At 34.3% G+C, this 23590-nt stretch overlaps 1 protein-coding gene across 14 annotated transcripts in view; it reads right to left on the bottom strand.

Annotated features, from left to right (window-relative positions):
* Positions 1-371: 371 nt before the first annotated feature.
* PRP40A (pre-mRNA-processing protein 40A) overlaps positions 372-23590 on the bottom strand; it is a 34939-nt gene continuing 11720 nt past the window's right edge. For 2 of the 14 annotated variants that reach the window (XM_089809356.1, XM_089809362.1), the window contains exons 9-30: positions 23473-23530; positions 22861-23342; positions 22657-22717; positions 21791-21892; positions 21534-21602; positions 21355-21432; positions 21120-21206; positions 20949-20983; positions 20724-20829; positions 19522-19602; positions 19335-19427; positions 19202-19255; positions 18999-19115; positions 18769-18867; positions 18577-18624; positions 18411-18503; positions 17967-18074; positions 17732-17796; positions 17521-17623; positions 2325-2690; positions 2092-2221; positions 372-1636 (exon numbers count right to left, since the gene is read on the bottom strand). In XM_089809356.1, the coding sequence (XP_089665482.1) occupies positions 1629-1636; positions 2092-2221; positions 2325-2690; positions 17521-17623; positions 17732-17796; positions 17967-18074; positions 18411-18503; positions 18577-18624; positions 18769-18867; positions 18999-19115; positions 19202-19255; positions 19335-19427; positions 19522-19602; positions 20724-20829; positions 20949-20983; positions 21120-21206; positions 21355-21432; positions 21534-21602; positions 21791-21892; positions 22657-22717; positions 22861-23342; positions 23473-23530 (2443 nt within the window). In that variant the 3' untranslated portion in view covers positions 372-1628. Of the gene's footprint in view, positions 1637-1849; positions 2222-2324; positions 2691-17520; positions 17624-17731; positions 17797-17966; positions 18075-18410; positions 18504-18576; positions 18625-18768; positions 18868-18998; positions 19116-19201; positions 19256-19334; positions 19428-19521; positions 19603-20723; positions 20830-20948; positions 20984-21119; positions 21207-21354; positions 21433-21533; positions 21603-21790; positions 21893-22656; positions 22718-22860; positions 23343-23472; positions 23531-23590 lie in introns of those variants that run through there. The other 12 variants (XM_089809360.1, XM_089809363.1, XR_016358591.1 and 9 more) reach the window with 11 other exon arrangements.

Below are 23590 nucleotides of genomic sequence, written 5' to 3'. Positions count from 1 at the left end.
ACAATGCTTCCACTATTTTTCTATATTTCTCAGGCTCTACAGTATTTCCTTTTTTATGATAGTATTCTAGACTATGTGTGTTTGAGCTGCATGTGTAATGATAGAATACTAACCAGAGCTTCATACCAGACTAATAGAAGGGTGTAAAGAATATTTAAATTTTTGTTTAAAAATGTGCATTTCTTTGTAATATTCAAAGAAAAGCAACCTTTATCAATCTAGCATTATACTTTATACCAAAAAGATTAGTGTATTTTGTTGGAAGTGCAGACTAGAGTGATAATAATGAATTATAAAGCCCTTTAAATCAATTGTTTGTCTTGGAAACAAATCTCGTTTGAAATTATCTTAATTTGTGTTCAAATCATCGATTAAACAAAACTGATTTCCTATTCAATTCAAGGAAGAAGCATAACCAGTAGAAAATTTCTACTGACACAGTTATACATCAGTGCAAAAGTTATAAACGTTGGGTGTTTTATATTACAATGGTCCCATGATTGCAACTGTATACTATCTTTGGAATGTTTTCAATAGCAGAAAGAAATGTAAGCTTTTAATTCCCAGGTTCACCAGAAGCCCAACACTAACTCTACAGTTGCATTGGCAGCTCCATAATCTGAAGCATGGCTCACTTGCTACATTATAATGATGTCAACCTCATTGATATTTGTTCCACACAATGTGTCGGAGAATATAAGCCAAAATTTTGGGCACAGAAAACCTATGCTTAGAATTTGCATCTAACCAAGTTAATGCCACTAAGTATCTTCTTGAATTCATTCCCTACCATTTGTCTTTGAACACATTTCAGGAACCCAATCCTGGATAGTATTACTTGAATGTATAACAATTAAATTAGAAAATATGGCTAATGCCAGAAAACACTACAAAAATTATTAGAAAATATATTTATACATATAAATCTAAACTAAAAAAATAATCATCCAGAGAAGACATTATTCCTTCAACAAATTGGATAAAAAATATTGATAACAAAAATGAAGTATGATAGCATCAGTCAACAGCCACAAATATAATATGACAGCAAAAATATTTTAAGTTATTTTAGAGAAATAGTTAGTATCACAGATGAGTTATTATGGTTTCTATGCTAAGACATGCTTACCTGAACTCAGATGACAACTGCTTATGTAGGCATCTCTAAAAAAATGTGATTTTGCTCCGTTGATTTCTAGCACGTACTCAAATGTTGTATCGTCCCTATTTTGACAGGGCTGCTTTATGATGAATTAAGTTCTACTAGTATTAAAACACTCAAACAGGACAAATTTCAATCCAATATAAATATAGGGATAAGAAACTGAATAGTTGCATCAAATTGAGATACAAAACCATACTCTAAATAAAATGTAATAATACAAATCTCTTTAATGTTCTAAATAGAAATGTAATAGTTAACACTGTAAAATATATATTATCCTGTTAGAGTTTTGCATTGAATAGACACTACAAGTTACATAACACTTTTATCATCTAAATGATTTTGATATGTGAATCAATCTCAACATAACTATTCCACACCATAATTAAACCAGCCAACAAGTAGATTGCAGCCAACTTACCAAATACAGAACATAATATATCGTATAATCCCACGTAACAATTCAGGCACCTGATCAATAGTAGATACAACAGTCAAAAATATTGGGAGAACACTCCCCCTCATTTAAAAGTTTTATGAACTGAAATGATTAGGTTACTGTGCACTGAAGTGAAGATGCACAACTCATTAACTAATAAATATAACTGAGTGAAGAAAACAAGCAATCCACATAAACTAATACTGAATAAATGTAAGGCACCATTGAGGAAAAGGGATGCAGTGTGATATTGCAAAAAGCTATATAATTACCATTAACTGATTTCTTATATGCATTTTTGTTTCACAAGGAGGTGCATACTTGAGCACGTCAGTCAGAAGTCTACATTAAACTGAACCAAAAATCGATATCAAAATGACCTAACTATTAACTCGCTCTTTTTATCACTAAAAAACATCCAAAGGGTGAAATGAAAAAGAGACCCAAAACTAGAATAGACATGAAGATTTCAAGATAGAGGCCTAACGAATTTCACCATCCTCTCCGACTTCTCCATCCTCAAGCTCCTCTAATGCACCATTCTTACGTGATCCATCCCGGTCTCTCCGATGACGCTTATGCCTAGTTTCACTATCTGATCCAGAATCATATCCATGCTGATAAAGTTTTTCACAATAGAGAAACAAATTAGCAGAGTCCATCTATTATTTTCTATAATTATTAACATCTTAAGTAAAATATGCTAAGAAAATAACTCACCTTTCGAGAAGACCTCTTTCTGTCACTAGTGTGCTTACGAGATTTTTTGGACTCTTCTCTCTCTTCTTTTCCAGAACTGACATCCTCAGTTGTACTTGCATGACGTCTCTTATGTTTCCTGTCCTTCTCCTTTTCTCTTTCTTTGTCCTTTTTACGCTCCTCCTTCTGTGCATGACTGCTTACCACATCAACAATATCACTTGCAGAATCTCTGTCCTTCCTAGACCTATCCTTACCCTTCTCTCGGTCACGTTCTTTATCCTTCTCTCTTTTTTCCCTTTCTTTTTCCTCTTTCTTTTCCCTCTCTTTTTCCTTTCTTTTCTCCCTCTCCTTTTCTTTCTCCTCCTTTTCTTTCTCTTTTTTTGCCTGCAAAACAAATAATAATCATCTTAGGTAAATTTAGTTTCCCAGAAATATAGTGCAGCATAAATTTATTAGCACATCTGAAGTCTATTTAATCACCAAATAATCAGCAATCAATTTTGCCACAAGTTCTAGTGACCAGCAACCATGCCTCGTAAAACAATTTCAAAACACAAAGATGTCATTGCTTTGGTTCCTTATGCTGTTTACACCCATTTAATCACCAAATAATCAGCAATCAATTTTGCCACAAGTTCTAGTGACCAGCAACCATGCCTTGTAAAACAATTTCAAAACACAAAGATGACATTGCTTTGGTTCCTTATGCTGTTTACACCTATGATCTAGTTGGTACTACGTGAAATGCTATCTACCCTATTAGAAAATCATATGTCCTCTTCCTTAGGAGTTATTGTCAGTCAGCTCCACATTCATAAATTAGTTTTGCACATGGAAGTAGATCCTCACAATCAGCAATCATTACCTTTACTCTCAGCAGAAGAGGAACTGGCTTATATTCTAGACTAACAGAAGAAAGGAAACCTTTTTGATCTAGTGTCATCTACAAACAAAGGGAAGCACATATACAGTTTCCTTGACAATTGACCGATTCTTTCCTAGGTAATGTCATTTAGGTTTATGGAAAATGTGGTTAGCTCATCCTAAATTTGACCAAATTGTTTCTTCTATTGGAAAAATCAGCATGAGTTCTTTGGTATGAAATTGTAGTTCTTTACTAATAAGCTGAAAGCTCTTTAGCTTAATCTAAAAGAATGGAACCATTAAGACTTTAAATATCTATTTCTAGAAAATAGCTACTTAAGAAAGCGGAATGACTACAAATTAGTTTCTGCTCTCAAATAAAACCAATTTGGATTCTCTTTGAAAAAGAAAAAGAGGTTTGTTCAAGGCTTGATAATATCTAAAGCATGAAATATTTCTTGGGAAGGAAACTCAAAACTAAGTGCTGTCACAGCCTATAAAATCCAAAGACAAAACAAGCATCAGCTGCAAGATGGAGAGTTGTTGAACAACCTCTAGTGCTCCTCTGTAACTTTCTAGAAGAAAATGCATTCAATGGACTAGGCAGGAATTTTTTATTGACCAGATACCTTCCTGATCAATCAAATGACCAATTAGAGGTTCATGCACCATATTTCTGAAAGAGCTATTTTGGGTTGCTATCTCACGTATGGAAGGAGATAGGGCTCCTAGGCCATATGGGTTTAAAGCCCTCTTTTTCCAAAGCTTTTGGTACCATATCGGTACTAAAAAATATTGTTATATTTTGTTTGTAACAGTCATTTAAATCAACTATCTCAATTATTCAAGTTATTAAAACTTGTGTTTGCAGTAACTCTGGATCAGATTAGATAATTACTGTTCACATCCTTGCAAAGTTATTTGGTTGATTTTTTATAATAAAAATCAGTCTCTTTACCTGGAAATTTCGTAGAAGTTTTTTATTGTTTTTTTATAATTACCGAACACATCCTTGAGAAGTTTTTCAGTTGATTTTTTTATAATAAAAATTACAGTCTCTTTAACTGGAAATTTTGTAGGTTTTTTTTTAAATATAAAATCAGGGTTTTTTGACAGATTTTTTTGCATATTAAAAATTCATGTTTTCTTCTCTGAAAATTGTGACCAGATTTTGATCAATTTTTCTGAATAAAATTGAAAAAATCTATTTTTGGCAATTTTCTTTTAAAAATCATGGAACCTACAAATTTTCCAATATGCGATGATCTCAGGAAATTGCACGAGGGTTTCAAGGGTCATGTTCTCTTCCAGCATGAAATCACTGATCCATATTCCAGAAGCTTGCAAATGAAATGACAATAAAGGCCTACATGCTTGGTCCATTCATGGAAGGTTGGAATTTTCACAAGTTTCACCACCACTTGATTACACAAAACAAGGGACTACGTCCTACTTGAGACATTTGCACGTCAGCAAGCATCCTTTGAAGCCGAACTAGCTCATAAACTTCCTTAACAATTCCCCAATACTCTGCTTTGATCGGGGAAAGAGCTACAGTCTTCTGCTTCTTGCTGGTCCAAGTGTCTGCACCTATGCCCAAACTGAAAACATACCAAGAAGTACTTTCTGTCAACAACACAACCTACCCAATCAGAGTATAAAATCAAGGAGCCTAGGATCTTTGCTTCTACTGTACAGAATGACAGAGTCATGATTGCCCATCACATATCTCAAGACACTTCAGTGCAAACCAAAGTTCATCTTTTGGGGCTGACGTGATGCAAGAAATGTAGCTCACAGCACTACTGTTGTTAAGCCTAGTGGCAGTGAAATACATGACCACCAGCAATTTTGACTTGCCTGATAGTTTCAACCATTTCTCCAAGGATGGAGATGCAAGTTTGCAGTCCTGCAGCCGAAATTTATCTAGCAGGCTCTTAGCATACTTTGACTGAGAAATGAATGTGTTGCTATTTATGAGCCAAACCTCTACACCAAGACAATAATGGAAAAGTTCCAAATCTGTCATATCAGGTCTGGCACAATCTCTATTCGACATTCTTGACCCAATGTGATGTACTACCTATAAAGATCAGATCATAAACATAGATTTCAAGAAGAAGAATCTCACCACTGGCATTCTTGACATAGAGATTGCAATCAAAGAACTTTGTTGAAAGTCTTGATCAATCAAATACTTATCAATTTTGATGTACCATGAATGAGGAGCCTGTTTGAAGCCATCGAGTGCTTTAAAGAAATTGCATACTTAGTGTTCTTTACCAATAAACTTGAAACTTGGAGGTAGCATCATATAGACTTCTTCCAACAAATCACCATTTAGGGATGCACTCTTGACATCAATATGATGGATGCTCCATCCAAACTGGACTGAAATAGCAACGACGAGCCTTGTGGTTACCATTGTAGACCATGAACATCATTTTTGACTCTTGTAATCCAGTTTGGTGCACTTGGATGGAATCCAAACATATGATGTCAAGCCAGAAACCTTCCAATACCTAATTTCAAGCTTCTATCCAGACCCATCTCCCTCTAGGGTCATCTTCTTAACAGCCTATGAGGGAGACCGGGTCAAAAAAAAAAATTGCAGTATACTCTACCCCTCCAAACTTCTTGGAACATTTATATGCTCCAACATAGATTGAGCCATCTTAGTGACTACACTCAACAACATTGTTCTACTGAGGGGTGTAAGAAGTGGAAAGCTAATGCTTAATCCCATGTTTTTCATGTCTTTGGATAGTAGCAGGGATGCCCTAATTTCCCAATGTCATGTTGGAAGGAAATCGTACATTGTTATAATATCCTAGAGTCCAAACAAATTTGTAACATTTCAAGACAATCTTGGTGTAGCTAGTAGAATAACTATTAAGCGAAGGCATTAAAGTAATACTGTATAAGAATGAGGTGTGATAAGGTGTCAAACTATCTCAACACTCCATGAGGGCCCATTTGGTCGCATGAATTGAAAGGGAATTGAAAAATCCAAATACCGAAATTCTGAAATTTGTCGTTTGTTTGTAAAAACTAAAAGTAGAATTAGAATTTGCAAATCCTAATTTTGGCCCAAAATAAGCATACCTATCTTCTCTCTAAAAAGGTGGAATTGGAAAACCAATTCCAATTCCACCTTTTCCTTAACTCAATTGAATGCCTCATTGGGTTGTTGCATGCATTAACCAAGATTGTCAAGTGAAGAAAATTATTTTTCAGGGAACATTGTTGAGCCATTTTTCAAAGAGAAGGTTTTTAGTCGAGCCATTGTTCCCAGCTCTCGTTGTTCGCACGACAATTCACAAAACACATCAGTGACCATTACAGTTGAGCAGGCGGGTGCCATAACACCTATTGTGATGGCTGATCCAAAAAACAATGAGCATATCCTAAACACCCACTTCGAGAATTATCAAAAAGATTGGATCTATGACTAGATTTTGGAAGACATGCTCGGCAACGACATCATCAACACAGATGAGTGATTGTGGAGATTGCAAAGAAAACATTGTGACCTACCAAATCACTAAAAAAATTCGTCATTGATTGCATTTAGTCTAAGATGTCAACTTGTATGTTGTCATTGCTTGAGCAAGCTTCTCAAAGTGGGAGTTTTCTTGATTTTCAGTTCTATGGCGATTTTTGTTTGTCAACATCTGCAAAGTGGCATTCAGGATGGATCCCAACTATCTCGATCTCAATCCCACCAAATTTGAGTACGCAGAAGCCCTAGACACCGGAAGTTACTTGAGTTCCAAAAGAGCGCCATGTGAAATCAGTGGGCTTTAAATGTGGGATCTAAATAGGCTTTCGTCCAAGCAATCTATGTTCACAAATTCATTGGAGACAATACGAAAGAAAATCGTTGTAGTCGATCTCAAACCAAACTTGCTCTCAAGATTTCTCCAACTCAGTAAAGCCAACTTTTATTAAGTTTGCCATTATATTAATTATATTGATGAAAAGACATGTCTCATGAAGGGACATGTCTCTTCTCTTGGTTTATTCCTCATACAAATACAAGAGGATCGCTATCATTTGGAAAGTACACACCAGACATTATGGCAATGATCCTAGAAAACAACACGGATAATAAATAACAAAGGAAATCGACAAATAGAATCAAGCAAGAATTACTTTTTTGATGGAACCAAGATAGCACAAGTATCTACTCTATCAAGGACATTAAAAAATTTCCTACTAATAATCCATCTTCATTTGTTTGAAAAAAGAATGTCACACAAAGGCTTCACCAAAAGCAACTTTTTTATTAGGTTTTCCTACCCTTCTAAATCCCTCATATGTAACACTCTCCAACAAAGTAGCTTTTAGTCCCAAAATGATTGCTCTCACTTAACTTTGCAATACAATTCTCGAGTATGGAAAAGATTTTTAAAATTTATTCCCGAAAAAGGAATAGAGTTTTAGACAATTCTATTCTCAAGTGGGTATTCCAAAATCTCTTCAATGATAGTTTGAATGCTTTGCTATTTCCTAAATCTCCTAATCTCCTTCAAGCTATGTTCCCCCAAGTTTTCAAGATAGGGAAAGCGGAATGAATTTCTAAGATGGAAAAAAAATTGTGGAAGTCTAATTTGTTCTAGAAGTCAAAGTTAAGGCCCCCTAAGTGTCCCCAAGTCTCCGAGACGTTTCCGGGACAAGGACGGCTGAGAATATACTAGGGACACGTCCGCAGGTAACACTACCTTCAAGGATAATGGAACATAGCTCCAAATTGTATTCTATAGAAACTATGATTTGAAAAAATATATAGGTTTTTAGACAAGAGCCTACAACACAACAGTAACTTGTGAGCCTCTCGTGTGGGAGGTCTTGGGTTCAAATTCGCTTAACACATAAAAATAATAAATTATAATAAATAACAATAATTAATCTAGGCTTCGGTTATTTACTGATCACATATATGTTTTTTATTGCCAAGGTGATTTAATATAGTAAACATCAAGGAGGAAATAGTGGTTGCATGCACTCAATGCAATTCTCTCAATATTTCCAGCGTTATGCCGACCCTTTGAGGACAACAAGATGAGTTTCCAAAACAGGGGAAAATGGCCTCGATTTGGAGATGGCAACAAGGGGAACAATGTTTATATACTAAATATTGTACACATTGTACCTAAAATGCTAGCAATGAAAATATATATAAAAGTAAATTTGCAAATGTCGAATACCAAATACAATAATAATTGAACATTGAACCAATGGACAATGAACATTAACATTGAATAATGAATATTAAATCCTATTACAAAATAGAATACTAAATAAAATTGTTGAATCGAGAAATGGATGATTTCTATTATACCAAAATTAACATAAGATGATACATTGAGTAGTGGGGTACCAAAACAAGTACAAAATTTCAAAATGTGGTGAAGGGAGGCCTCTAATCACCCTTCTAGAGGTGGCAACCCCAAGTGGGATCAAGGGGCAATTCCCCTTGCGGGATCTTGCAACAGTGTGACCTTTGAGTTTTATTTTTTAAGTTCCCCCAAAAAGAAAATTATAAACATGAACTTTGATTAATAAATAAAATTTTCCTAATTTGTCCACCAATGAGGGACACACAAGCATCCTCAAGATGGTCAAGGGACACCTATGTACCCCCAACCATACTGGGAACATCTTCCTATCCTTGCATCCTCATCCTCATGTCCCTTGGATGTCCTTGTACCAAAAACTCAAAGGTTTGGGGGCGATGGGGATGCATCCCTATATTTCACTGAATATTTCCAAATCTAAAGAAGCCAGTCCTTCAACAATTAGCATTTTGTGAAATTGGCCTAAAATTAGAATTTTAGGTTTGCGCTAAAAAATGATAATCAATTGCTATTCAATATTAAACAACGGAGTGTACTACTCCTTAAATAGATATTAGATGCAAAGATTCTAAAGTGGAAACAAAAGACCAAAAATAAGCATTCTAAATAAGAACTAACTACGAAAAGGAAAGTTCCAAACTCAATGACCATTATAGAACATTATGTAATTACTTGAACACCCTCCGAACAAAGGAGAGTAATACTTCTTAAATAGAGATTGAAGAGTAAACGATTATACTAAGAGGGGGGGTGAATCGGTATAATAAAAACTTTTGCAATTTAAAACTTTCACAATATTTTGTAGGCTCCAACCTACTAGATGCTCCAACCCCTATGTTTATGAGCATCGACTCACTGGAAGCTCCAACTCCCACACTTGCACGTACTGACCTACTGGAAGCACCAACCCCATTGTTGTCTTCGTAATTGCCAACCCATTGTAGACAAACTTATTTTCCACCTTAGCGATGTTGCTTACTCAACCAATGATGGGCACTTCTTTAGCCACTTTAGACAATTCTTCCACAACTATACTTATGAATACTTCTTTTGATTAGCTATATTCTGCTCTTTAAATCTGTACACATTATACCTCTTACTTATCTCTTCCTTCTTATTTTATCATATATATATATAAAAGATAAATCTATATGTATCTTTTATTTATTTTATTCCTTTTCTCAAATTTATATATATGTATATGTGTATGTGCGTGTGTATATATATATATATATATATATATATATATATATATATATATATATCTGCCTACACATATTTATATATTCTGCACTGTCTTTTAAGTTTCTTCATTTTAATTCTTCTCCCCTCACAGTTCATCGCATTCTCTTTTTCTACACATGCACTTCACTTGGTCAATACTACTCACACTCCTCAAATTGCTGACTTTTTCTAATCACTGCCCATACTCTGAAATATATATATATAAATCAAATTTTTATGCTGATTATATTACTTCTCTTTAACTCTTTCCACTGTTCTCTTATTTCATTATTTTCTTATTAGTATTTCTATATTTATATTCTCTTCATTTCAAAGAACCACTATGTCTCTTTGTAAAAAGACGTCTCCATAAGTAGCATACCCCACTTCATTTTAATTAGTTTCCTGTTCATAATCTTATCTAGCATTCACGCTTCACCTTATACAAATCACTTCTTAATCAATCATATCACCTTAGTCTTTTATTAAGTGTCCTTCCCTATGCTGCCACCACTTTTTGTTTCAAAATGTCCAAACTGTTCAAATGTAATAACTATTTGATCGCCCCACCAGTGATTCTTCTTAGGCCACTGACACATGGCTGGACTGGATGATGTGGTTCCTATCGGGTTCCAACTTTGTAAATCTTTACAAATGTTATCTCTGAAAACTTTAGTCTTCTTCATTCATGACTTAGTCACTACTTTTTGAGTTGATGATTCTTCTGATACGCGGTTCGTACCTCATGGATTTGGACTCTTGACCAATGTTGTATTTATTTATTGCCACTACAGCATTTCATATTTCTGTTCGTCTCAATAAACAGACCACTATTATTGACAACTTTTATTGCTGCACAATCTTTGTCCAAGATCTGCGATAATCATTTTTCTCCTATCGTATATGTTATCTTTGTTTTAAGCAGCATGTGCCCTTTCCATCAAGTTGTATCTTATTAATTATTACTGCCTTCAGAAATGGTTGTTTGGTGCTGAAGAAAAATCTTCATTGCCTCTATAAATCAATCTCTGAATAGTTCTAGTATTTCTTAGAACTGATGGCACCTCTATTTCATTATCGTCTCTGCCTGCGTTTGTTCACCAGGCTGCTCCCGATGCCACTTGTTCTACATTTATGAATTTCCTCAGACTCTGTGTTTGACACCTGCAATACATTTGTTTCTAAAAGCCTTTGATGCATATATATAAATCCTCGCAATAACTTAAGTTGCTACATTATAATATAGATGACTACGGTGACTTTCATATTCTTTATCTAAATTTGTTTCTTTGCTGCCGGTGACTTTCATATCCTTTATCTAAATTTGTTTTTTGGCTGCCACTGGTCAATTTATGTATTTTCTCTGTAGGCTTGTTAAAGATGTATCATCAAATCATTCAAGGCTTTCGAATCTATCTGCTGCATGCTGACTTTTGATGTTTTGTCACCATGATTCTATCTACTGTATGAATGGGTACTGTAGCTTTATCTTCTATACGTAATCTCTCTTTTATTATTCTGATATACAACAAAAGTCTATCTGCTGCATACTGACTTTTCATGTTTTGTCACCATGATTCTATCTGCTGTATGAATGGGCACTGTAGCTTTATCTTCTATATGTAATCTTTCTTTTATTCTTCTGATATACAACACATACACAAAGATGTATATATGTATATACATGATTCTATCTGCTATAAGAATGGGCACTGTAGCTTTATCTTCTATATGTAATATTTCTTTTATTGTTCTGGTATACGACACACACACACAAAAAGACATATACATATACATATATACATATAAATATATAGATATATGTTGTATCAGTTTTAATAAAGCTGAATTAATGTAATATTTGATATCAATGACAATTCAATCTCCTTAATGCTTTAAACATCAATGACATTATTCCATCAGAGATTACATGCAGAGTTTCTAAAACGGAAACAATAGATCAAAAAAAACCATTCTAAATAAGGAGTTAAGAACTAACTACGAAGAGGAAAGTTTCCAAACTCAATGACCATTATAGAACATTACATAACTACTGCAACACACTCCCTTAATGGCCATTCTACTAACTACCCTATAGAAGACATGATCTGCAAGTCATTTGATCATAAATGCATAGAAGGTTGACTACTCTTAAGATGGTTCTACAATATGAGCCTGCTTCTAAGACCATCCATAGTTGGACTTCCAGTCACCCAACCACTTTATATAAGATCATTATATATTGACCAAGAAGGTTACCATAATCCTTCCCAACATGACGTTAGGTAAGAAAGTTATACATCTCTTTATCAAAAAACACTAGGATTAACTTCAAAAAACATCACAACTTTGAACAACAATAGTGTTGCCAACAGTCATCAAAACCAACCAATCATTTTGTTAAAAAATGGTCAAAAATATGAACTCCAAGTCATTTGTACAAACCAACTTTATCCTTGAAACCACAACATCCTACAAGCAACCACATTTTTTTAAAATCATCAAAACATTTTGTCAGACACAGAAAAACATGAGTTTGCAGAAAAACAAACTGTCGAAAACATTCATTTTGAGATAAATTAATAAAACTGCAATTTTCAAAATATTGTCAAAAACCAGCAAATCCACCACAAAGAAAAGCACACTTTGAAGGGGGGGAATGGACAAAGCTTAAAAAATCATAAATTGTGGGGAAAAGGGGAAAACAACATTTTACAAAAACACAGGATATTCGTGAAAAAACATATCACAACAAGATAATTGTTGTGCAAACCTCACCATCTTTGCAAGAAAATTGTGCAAAACACTCCAATCATCAAGAAAACATTGGCATGTGGTATTAAAACACTGAAAAAAACTACCAACAATAAAAGCTTCCTTCACACCAGAAACAAGACCCACAATTTTTTGATAGAAAAACTTCAAACAAAAAAATGAAGATCTAACCGCAGAAACCATAATATTTGTTCTGAAAAATTTGCCAAAAAATAGCAAAAGACCACGATTTTCTATGGAGAAAAAAAAAATTGATCAAGAAGTCCTCAATGCAAACATGGATACAATGAATGCATGCCCTAGTCCAGCTATTGCATAGGGAAAAGAAAAGTCTCAAATAAACTTCACACAATTTTCCATTAAAAAAATGCTGAAACTCTTCGGAAAATTAAAAAACTTGCTTTTTATAAAATCCAAGAAAGCTCTTTAAAAAATTCCTCAGTCTGACAAAATGTGAACTCTAGAAACCTCAATCTAAGATTTGTCAAACAAATGCAATTTTAATAAAAAATATATAAAAAATAAATTTTTTTAAGAAATTTCGAAGATACCTTCCATTTTTCATTTGCAATTCTCATAGCTATTCTTAGTTCGCTCAAAAAGTTCAAATTTTAATGCAAGAGTTGGCATTCTTTTAATGCTTCCTAGTCTAAACTTTACAAAGTGTGGCAATGTTTCATTTAAAGTTTTATAATTATTCCTTACGCATGAGTTACCCCAAGTTTCCAATATGGGGAAACGGGTAAATAGTTTTCCAAGACATTTTTTTCTCAAGGCAAGGTATGGCAGTGGGCAAAAATGGGTTCAACTTAATCAAAAAAGAGATATTTTATCTATTCATATGAAAACATGGATAAAGCATGCTTATAGAAATTATAGAACCTTGACATAAAGTTCGTGTTAAATAATTTATATTGAGAGACCAAATGAAAGTGGAAGTCAAAAAATTGTCAAAACGCAAACATTAACTTTATAGGACAAAAAGAGGACAGGTTTCCAAAAGCTTCTAACTTTTAGACAAGTCAAATTATATCAGAAATGTGTCCCTAGGTAACACCTCTTACTAATCTTTTACAAACTAATTTTTCAATAATTGTCACAGTGTTCACCAAATTTCATACTTGAAGTTAACATTTCATCAAACGATGACAAACATATAAAATTCACTAAAATTCGCACAAGAAAAGGCATGTAGATTAGCAATTGGTTTTCTCCCACTGGCAGCTAGGGTACAATTAATTGCATGGATTCATTTAGGCATATGACCACATGATACAAGATTGACGTCACAAGGCTTAATAGCAAAAAGCCAAAGCTTGAGACAAATTATTAAAAGTCAAAAAGTCAAGTTTCAACTACACCTAGTTGTATTGCAACTTGCTAGCTACACAAAGACACAACTCATAGATCAACAATTCTCCACAATTAAAAATCCTCATACCTAACTTCTTTGGCTCACCCTTTCCCTTTGTTGTTGTCATTTTATATCATTTTGAGAGTTAGTCAACAATCCTACCAACTTAATGATACAAAAGCTTGCAAACTTCTTGAACCAACAGACCACACTAAATTGTAAATTATTAGGGAGACTAGTAGATCCATGAATTCCCATACTTTTTGTAACATAGGAGAAGTTGTCGACTACACCACCTACACAAAGGCCACCCCTTCTTGTGAGTTCTTGATTGTCAATCAGTCAAGGTCATAATAAAACCTTTGCTTAAGAATGTAAGGTCATAGGATGCACTAACTTCGCAACAGTATCCAAGTCACATATCTTTCAAAATGCGATCTTTTCAAATCCTAAGAAAAAGTGCAACTCTAAAATGGCAAGTGTGATGAAGTAAATTGTTGAGGTAATGAAAATATTTTGGAAATGAGGAATTATTATTAGCTGCCAACAATTAATGACCCCTAAGTGCATGTCCCAATATAGGATACAGGATTGGACCAGTAAACTTTGACAGAGCCTATTGTAATTGGTCTCTAGGCACCTTGATAACATGCCTAATCCTTCATCAAATTTAAATGGTAGTAAGGTTGGTATGTTTTGTTAATAGTAATATATAGAGAGAGAGAGAACTTAATCTAATGAGATAAATGAATAATTCTCTTTACTTTGAATGTCTTGACTGAATCGTTATATCTTTATCCATTTAGCTTAGGACATAAATATTAAATTTGGTAATGACCAAGTCTAATCCTAACAGGGGGCATCACAACAAGTGGCAGTTGTTTCTAGTCACATTGTATTAACATAGGCCTTTGTTTCACAAAGGCTCATATTTCTCACCCTGCACATGTTTGTAAATATGTTTAGGTGTCTTATAGGTTTGGTTAGCTTTGGCTTGTCATTTTTGCAAAGCAACTCCCTATCCTCTACCACCTTTTGACTCTATAGCCCAATGGATAAGGCACAAGGTTTTGTTCAGGATTATGCAATTCTTTGTGTCCTTTCAATCCTAGTCCCTACTCAAAGCAAGGTAAGGAGAGCTAAAAATGAGCCATTGCATAGAATAAGTGGTAAGGAGTTTTAGTGGCATCGGGGAGAGAGTTGAATTAAGAAGTATAAGGGTAGACCAAGGACATATGACCGATAGAGGATATAGAAAGTAATGGGGATCGAGGGCTAAGAACAAAAGGATGTTGCATCCTTCGAAAGCACATTCTTTGAAAGCCTATTTTAATACCATATCATAGGAGAAAATTAGGCATCAAAACGAGTGGTAAGAGGGAAGTAAAAATTAATGAAAAGACAAGGATATGGGATCGCCAATAAGGTCAAGACTCAAGAAGAGTTTTAGGCTAGGAAGACATAAGGAGATACTAGGGAGCAAAATAGAGATAAAGAAAGTAAATAGGGAAATATAATGCACTAAAGTAAGAGCAGCAACATACAATGGAAACTAGGATACCGATTCGTCTGGAAATGCAAAGGCTTCCGCATCGGATGCGGACGGATGCGGGATGCTTCTGGAAGCCTTGTGGATGCTGACCGGAAGCCACCTGTAGGCTCCCGGATGCGTTTGGAAGCCAGTATCCAGCTTCCAAACGCATCCGGGAGCCTGCCGGTGGCTTCCGGCCAGCATCCACAGAGCTTCCAGAAGCATCTAGGAGCATCCACAGCCCCAGCTGCATGAAAAGTGTAAAACTCATTCATGTTATTTATCTTTCCAGCATTCATGTTATTTACACGCTGCTTATCTTTGTTATATATATACATATATGTTTTCTTTAAATGCCAAACTTTGATATTGCTAGTGCCTAGAATATTTGATTATTAAACAGTATGTAGATACAACTTTGTTTATGATGTATGATTCTTAATATTTGCTGCTAATCAAAATCTTTGACCAAAAGTATTCACGCAGACTGTATGTCTTTACTGGGTCTTCAATACTAAATACTCATCTCAGTTGTTATATATTAATATATATAGACATATATTAGTATATTTGATATTTCTTGCATTTCTTTGCATATATATATATATATATATATACACACGTTTCCTCCCGCATCCGCATCCAAAAAAAATAAAAATCCCCGCATCCCGTATCCGCTTCCGGAATCCACTTCGGAATCTGCATCCGAATCGGTAACTTAGAATGGAAACAAACTATAAAGGTGAGTGTGCCACCTTAAAAATTGTAAAATATTATATGCAAGGGATAATAAAATATAGAGATTAAAATAAGTCCAGGGTTGAGGAAGTAACTTAATGATCCATAAGTGGAATAAATGCATGTCATAAATATTGCTATAAAGTATAATGGGAAGAAAGTATTTGGAATAAAATAAATTAAGAGATGAATAAAGTCTATAGAAGATGAGGGTTTCCTATTAAAACAAATGAAAATAATGAGCATAATACCTAACATATTTTATTTTTGCATATGAAATAAATATCTTTCTGATGTATATAAATTATTCAAAGATCTTATATATTCTTGGGAGAATATACAATTACATATATTCTTGGGAGAATATATGCCATGGGAATAATCCTTGTATAGTTCAAATAGTAAAATATAACTGAAGTTCCCATTAGCTATCCACAATATTTATAGAAATAAGATCATTCCAAAACCCTGAGTCAAAAATTAGAAGAGAATAAAGGGTGAGCCCCAAGTGGGGACATTACAAGTAACGAAAATATAAAAGGAGCCATTTTTGTTATCCCAAATTTTGAATTTTTAAGGGTGAAACTTAAAATTCTCATTCACAACTTCTTTGACTCGATTTTCCCCTTTGTTGTCAACATTTTATATCATTTTGAGAACCAGCCAATAATCCTACCAACTTAAAGGTAACAAAAGCTTGCACATATGTGAGCTTTAGGGTTCAAACACATGAAATTTGGGGATGAGGTCTCCTATTTGTAGCATCGCCCACTCATAGCTCCATGCGAAGAGCATTGATTTTAATAAAAACATTAATTATTTTTATTCAATTTTTATTTTAAAAAGAACACTTAAAAAATTATTTTATTTTCCTTTACTATTTATATATTGTAAACTTTAGGGTAACCCATCTAAAGCAGCAGTTGAAACGCTGGCAGCCACCAAGATGTCATTGGGCCATTATGCTAGTAACCTTTGTGCTCACAGGTTGTAATTGTGGGCTGTTTGGCAGCTTAAAAAGCTGTTGTTTAGCAATCCAATAATTATGTGTATATATTATTGTATTTGTAAAAAAAATTAATTATATGAAGATTTGGTGTCATCAATTTTTTTTTTCTTTTTCTTTTTCTTGCCTTGCTTAGCTTCATATAAATTTTGTCACAGAATACACTTGAATTCAAACCTTGTGACTTAGCTTCTAAGCTAATGGGACCAATATTAAATTTATTGCAAAAATAAGAAAATTCTAATCTGACCGACCTACATGGTCTGAAGCATTTAATCAATGAGATCTTGACAAATCTAGACATGTAACATGAAATAATAAACAAAGGAAAGAAAAGTATAAGGTTGTTTATTGTTAGATACCTTTTCTTCATCCCGTTTGCGTTCCTTTTCCTTGACCTTTTCTTGAAGGTGTGCAATGTACTCATCAAATATCTCCCGACGGAAGCTTTCATCACTAATTGCCCTGAATATTCATGTTAAAATTTATTTATAACTAATTATAGTGGATACACATAAAAACTATGCTTTTATCACTAACACTAGATTATTCATTAAATAGTTGCTCTTTTACCTGTACTCTTGGGCATCTTCAAGCAAAGGTATACATTCCTCCCATTTTGAGGAAGCATCAATTTCCTGAAATGAAAAAATTATATAATCTATCATCAAAGTAAATTAAAGTCCAGTCATGACATGGATTTTTTATGTACAGCATAATACAAAAATGTACCTCAGATGTACAAAAAGCAAAATAAAAATAGAATATATTTGTTAAGAGTATTTTTTTTCAATGCAAGAATCAAAACCTTCAAAGAATAAAGTAAATCCATGAAATCATCTGCCAGCCGTTGCCTCTTTTTTGCTTCCTTTTCTTCTTTCTCCCTTGTCCGTTCAAGCACTTCTTCAAACACAAGCTGTAAGAAAAACACAAGATGCCAATCGGACCAAAAAGTCATATATATCCCCAAACAACTTGCATTAATCTCAACTTTGGTAATTCATTGACTTTGACCTAGGGCATATCCACAATCTACAAATGAGACCAGGCTGTTGTGGATTTACAATGGTAATTCTTGCCAGCACAAAACAGTTTCAACATAATACAGCTGGTATAATTAGAATTTTAAATAAAATATGAAACAGCATAACACCCAATTGACATTGTTCATATTAAAATCAGATCTCAGATACTCTCTTGTAGATTAATTCTGCGCTGAGACCAAAAATCTAGATACAGAACTAATACAAACCTTAAGATTTGTTTCAGATGCAGCAGCCAAATCAAATACTTCACTAATGGAGACTTTGAACTTGTCAAATGTCCATGCTGATGTTATTGTGAACTGCAATAATCAAATCAAATCGATTAAAATTTAATTTACATTCCATAGAAAATTCAAAGGAGGAAAAACACACCTTCCCTGCCTTCAAAGCATCTTTTATGTTTGCTTTGTCCTCCTGATACTGTCAAACATGCATTAGATTCAAAGTCAGATTTCATCAAAGAAAAGAAACATGCATTGCACTGATTAACAATGATTCAACCTGACAGTAAAAGTGCAATTAACTTCTGCAATAAAATCATCGAGCAATTTCAAACATCCATACCTGCTTTTCCACCTCTTCTGCAACATCTTCAAACAAATCCTTAGGCGTTGAACCAGATGTGTTTGAAGCCACGGCTAGATAAGCAGGATGGTCCTTGACCTTAAAGAGACAGATAAAGTTCTTACATAGCACATAATCTCAGAACAGGCTTAAATAAAACTCAATTTGGAGTAATGATAATAAAAAATGTTCAAATTTTGTACATGTACAAAAATCTAAACATCTAATACCTTGGCACAGTAATCACGCCAGTGTGTCTTCGCTGTAAGAAGGCCACTGGCCTTATGATCCTCCATTAATCTTCGGAATTCATCCCGATTTTTTCGTTCCTTCCGACGCAATTGTTCCTGCAGTTAAACGAATATTCAAGTCATTCAAATGTACAAAAGTAAAACAATAAAAACTATGGAAGCACTACTCTAATTTTGGACACCTTTTGAATCTTCCGTTCTTCTTCTTCTTCCTTCTCCAAATCACGTATATACTCCTGCCATAGCAAAAGCATACATTAATGGCCAAAATAACCAAATGGTTGAAAAAATGAAGAACATAGATTTTAATGTCACCTGGAAAATCTCCAAGCGGTCAATTTTATCCAGTCTTGAGCATCTCTCATCATCCTCCAGCCTATCTTGAACTTTTCTCCATTGAGAATTTGCCTACAAATCAGAGAAAAAACATCAATCATTCTAATAAAACTTCTTACTGTAGCAGCATTGTAAAACATTCTGAAACAAAAACTAAGGTGTGCACCTTTATGAAATCGCAAGACTCCAAAAAGGATCTATACTCAATAATATTCCTTTTCCGCTCCTCTCGTGCCTTCTCCCGTTCCTGAACCCTCACAAAAGGTTGGTATTTTATTATAATTGGCATCACAAATACATCAAATCTCTGCATAAATAGGCAATATCATGATAAAAGAGGATTGTACTATCATACCCTGGCTCTGTTTTCTTATTTTGTAAATTAAAGACCTTCTAAACCGATAAGTAAATCAAGGACAAAATGTTAAAGGGGGAACAAGAAAAAGCCTTCGTATGTACGAGTAGCTAAGAGAGAGTGTTATTTTGTGAGATTGTATCCAAGTCTGTGAATAAATCAAGGAAAAAATGCCAAAAAAGGAACAAGCAAAAAGCCATTGTATGTAGTAGTAGCTAAGACAGCCCGTTATTTTGTGTTATAGTATCCAGGATTCTGAAAATCTAACATTTGAAGCAGAATTCTATATATCAAATGAGTCGATAACTCATACCATGTTTTTTTCATTTTTAGTTGAAGTAACAATCTACAGCAGGGAATTCTAAAAGAACATATTTTAGCCCATGATTTCTATAGTTAACTGAGCTTTGTCTCTAACCCAAGGATTTATGTCTTAATTTCCTGTAAAAAGGCACTATCATGAGTAACCGTGATTTGAGATAATACGTGTAATCGAATTGGCTGAGCCCATTTCACTAAGTTTTGTCACAATTAAATAACCAGCAGAATCACAAATTTGAAACTTTATATTTACAAAGATAACACAAGAGTTATCATTCAACAATCAAACAAGCCAACTGCCATAGTTTATTCCTTCCATCCTTCAATCCTCTTTGGAGGAAAAAACACCCACATGCCATAAACTCACATCCATGCTACTTCAAAATGTTATTTACCCAAAATTTAAAAATATCATCTAAAATTTCCACAACATTTTATAATTTTAATGTTGTGAATTGAGTTTGACTGCACCCTTCTGCTTCTAGCCAAACCATTGATAATGCCACTTGGAAAAGAACATAGTCAAGAAAAATGTTCATGGCTGAAGATGGACATATTACACTAATTATAAGGCCAATTGGGTTCAATGGAAACATACAGACAATCTACTGGTTCTATAACAAACCATTTGAACATGAGAAATACTCAAAATGCAGAGACATGTCATCGCAAAAATTCAAAGCATGACAAACCTTTCTCTCCAACTCAACTAGATAGCCCTCAAAGAGCTCCTCTCTATCTCTTCCTCGGTCAACTGCATGAAACCTTGCATCACTCTCAAATAGAGTGACAGCCTTGCTGCACATTGCAAGTTAGAAGTATTTGTTTAACCGATCACAACTTATGCCACAACTCTCTGAACTCCAAACATTAAAAAAATCCCAAAATATACTAGAACGTTAATCAAATGAACCAACCTCCATCGTGTTGCTGATGTAAGCTCCTTACTTTCCTGAGAATAATATGCAGATGTCAAGCCAATATTCAATGGAATTTTCATTTTTTGTTGAATTCTACTGATTCGGTCCTCCAAACCCATATTTAAGTAAATTACATTTATTTTATGAAAAATATAGCACAAACATTACCTCCAACATAATGATAAACTCTTCCCGAGCCCTTTTCTGCCGTATGCGACGTTCTTCAGCCTCATGCTTCTTACGCTGGGCTAAGTACTAATACACAAGAATTGCAGAGTAAATGAATAACATTAGCATTGGAGTTCCATCCTTAACCATGCTTGCATTAACTAGTAAATCTAAACATTATTTTTGTTTATATAACATCAAATTGAATTTCTTAAGCAGCAAACCGCTGTCATACTTCATTGAAAGCTTGTTTCCTCTCCCCAAGGGTTTTGAGAGCTCCATATCGCTTATCATTGATGATTATCCGCATAGCCTGTAAATAATATTTTCATTTTTCCCTTGCATTAAAGAAAAGGAAAAAAAAACATCAATTGAATAAAAAGAAATATGCAACTTAGGAGAATTCTGCACAACCTGCTCCCATGTCCAATCAGATTCAACATGGGCAGACTCGAGAAGTTCCTTAAAAGCATTTTTTGCCTCCTGAGAAAGGAATAAACCATGTAATAAGCCCATAATGATGAAAATAGGAACACAATGACTGAACTAAATGTCAGATCCACCCATTCCTTGAGATAGAATGAATTTACATTACAAGCTGAAATCACCAGACAATATATCTGATGAATTGCTCACATACAATAACGGTTATCAAAGATAATATTACATACTATTTTGTTTGCATAAGTCAAAGGCTCCTCATCAACAGCTTTCTCTTCTGATGGAGGAATTGCATTAACCTTTCCAGTTACTGGCATCACCTTTTTAGCCTCCTACATTTGACACCAAATACAGTATCTAACATTAAAAGGGAACAGATAAATAGTCCTTTTACACAATCAACCAATCAACCACTGCATTGTACCATAAACGGAATAGTGTGAGATCCATAATAATCCATAATAAAGATGCTTGGCAACATGCATTAGATACTCTTAGCTCGCAATTCAAGGCAGTCACTGCAAAATGTTGTCAGCAATATGTAGCAAGGATAATATTTGTAGATCTAACTTTAAAAGCTTGAGTTAAAAAGCCACTCAGCCTAAATATTGCTTACTAAAATAATAGTAATTAACTTGAGGACTGAATACTAGTGATCAGCTGTAGAATTTATTAAATCACATAAAACATTCATAACAAAGCTGCATTGCCCTAAAATTCAGCCTGGTTTTCCTAGCTGAGATGCATGTAATATTTAAGGTTCCCAAGATTTATATTAAAAATTGTGAGCCTTAAATCACACATTGAAAATTAAAAGAAAGCAAATGCAGAAAACCATACTTGATGTATCACGGAACAATTTTTCTACATTAATTTTGAAGATCAATCATAGATGTTAATAAAAGAAGCAATCTTAAAGATGGACAAGCTTTGTTTCAATGAAGATAACAAAATTTAAAATAGACAAGCTTAAAAACAGCATTGTGCTATAAGATATTATACTAATCTAAACAGATAAAAGCAATAAAATAATTATTTGCATCTATTGTTCTTTGAAAACAATCTAAATAAGTAGATATTTAAAAACATGTCCTACCTCCTGATCTTGGGCAGAAGTCTCGTCCATTCCTCCTTCCTTTGAATCACCAATTTTTGACCTAATGAAACATAAATATATAGTAGATTAGAAATTTTCAGCTGAAACTGTTACCTCTTCCATGCATCACAGCCTTTTACAAACCCAACTATAAAATTTGTAGTGAACAAAGATTTTGTGACTCGCTAAATAGAATATTCATACAGTGTTGTGTCAATTGTGGCAGTTGTAGCTTCTACAGTCATGACAGGCACTACAGTAGTTGCAGCCGATGCCGTAGCTAGAGGGACAGCAATATTTGATGGGATTGAAACAGGTGGAGTGGCAATGGATGCTGACACCACCGTGGCTGTTGGCATGACACCAGCTGCTGGAGTAACTGTGGGAACAGATGCAGCCAAAGCAGGTGAGACAGCTCCAATCAAGGTTGGAACAGTGGGAATGACAGAAGGCATTAAAGTAGCTGGATTTGTTGGCATGAGAGGCATAACTGATGCAGAAGCTGCTGAAGGCCCTGTTGGAGCTAAAACCGTGGGAGTGCCAGTGATGCTGGAAACAGACATATTTGGGGATGCTTTTGCTGGAGAAGAAACTACTGCAACTGGAACAGGTGACGGAGCCATAGATAACGATCCTTCAGAGTTTGTGACCGGATTTGCTGCTTTTTCTGCCTGCTCTCGAGCAATCTGAAGAGTCCAGAGGCAAAAAGAAAAAATGAAATCGTCAAAACAAAAATGAATCCCTTGTTATTGTAGAAGTTAGCAATCATCAAATGACTTGAATTTTCTGCAGACAGAATAAAATAGCTATACAAACCCTTAGATCATCTGGAATTGTCCACTTGGAAAGTTTTGTAACCTTATTGTAATAATACCTGTAAAGCAGACAACAAAAATCCAAATAGTTAGATATCTTATAATAGTAGAGCTCGAGG

This window comes from Cupressus sempervirens, chromosome 11 (genome assembly GCF_028749045.1).
Source record: "Cupressus sempervirens isolate cs-2001-9-10 chromosome 11, ASM2874904v1, whole genome shotgun sequence".
Taxonomy (NCBI): domain Eukaryota; kingdom Viridiplantae; phylum Streptophyta; class Pinopsida; order Cupressales; family Cupressaceae; genus Cupressus; species Cupressus sempervirens.
This window is presented reverse-complemented; position numbering and strand designations above follow the sequence as displayed.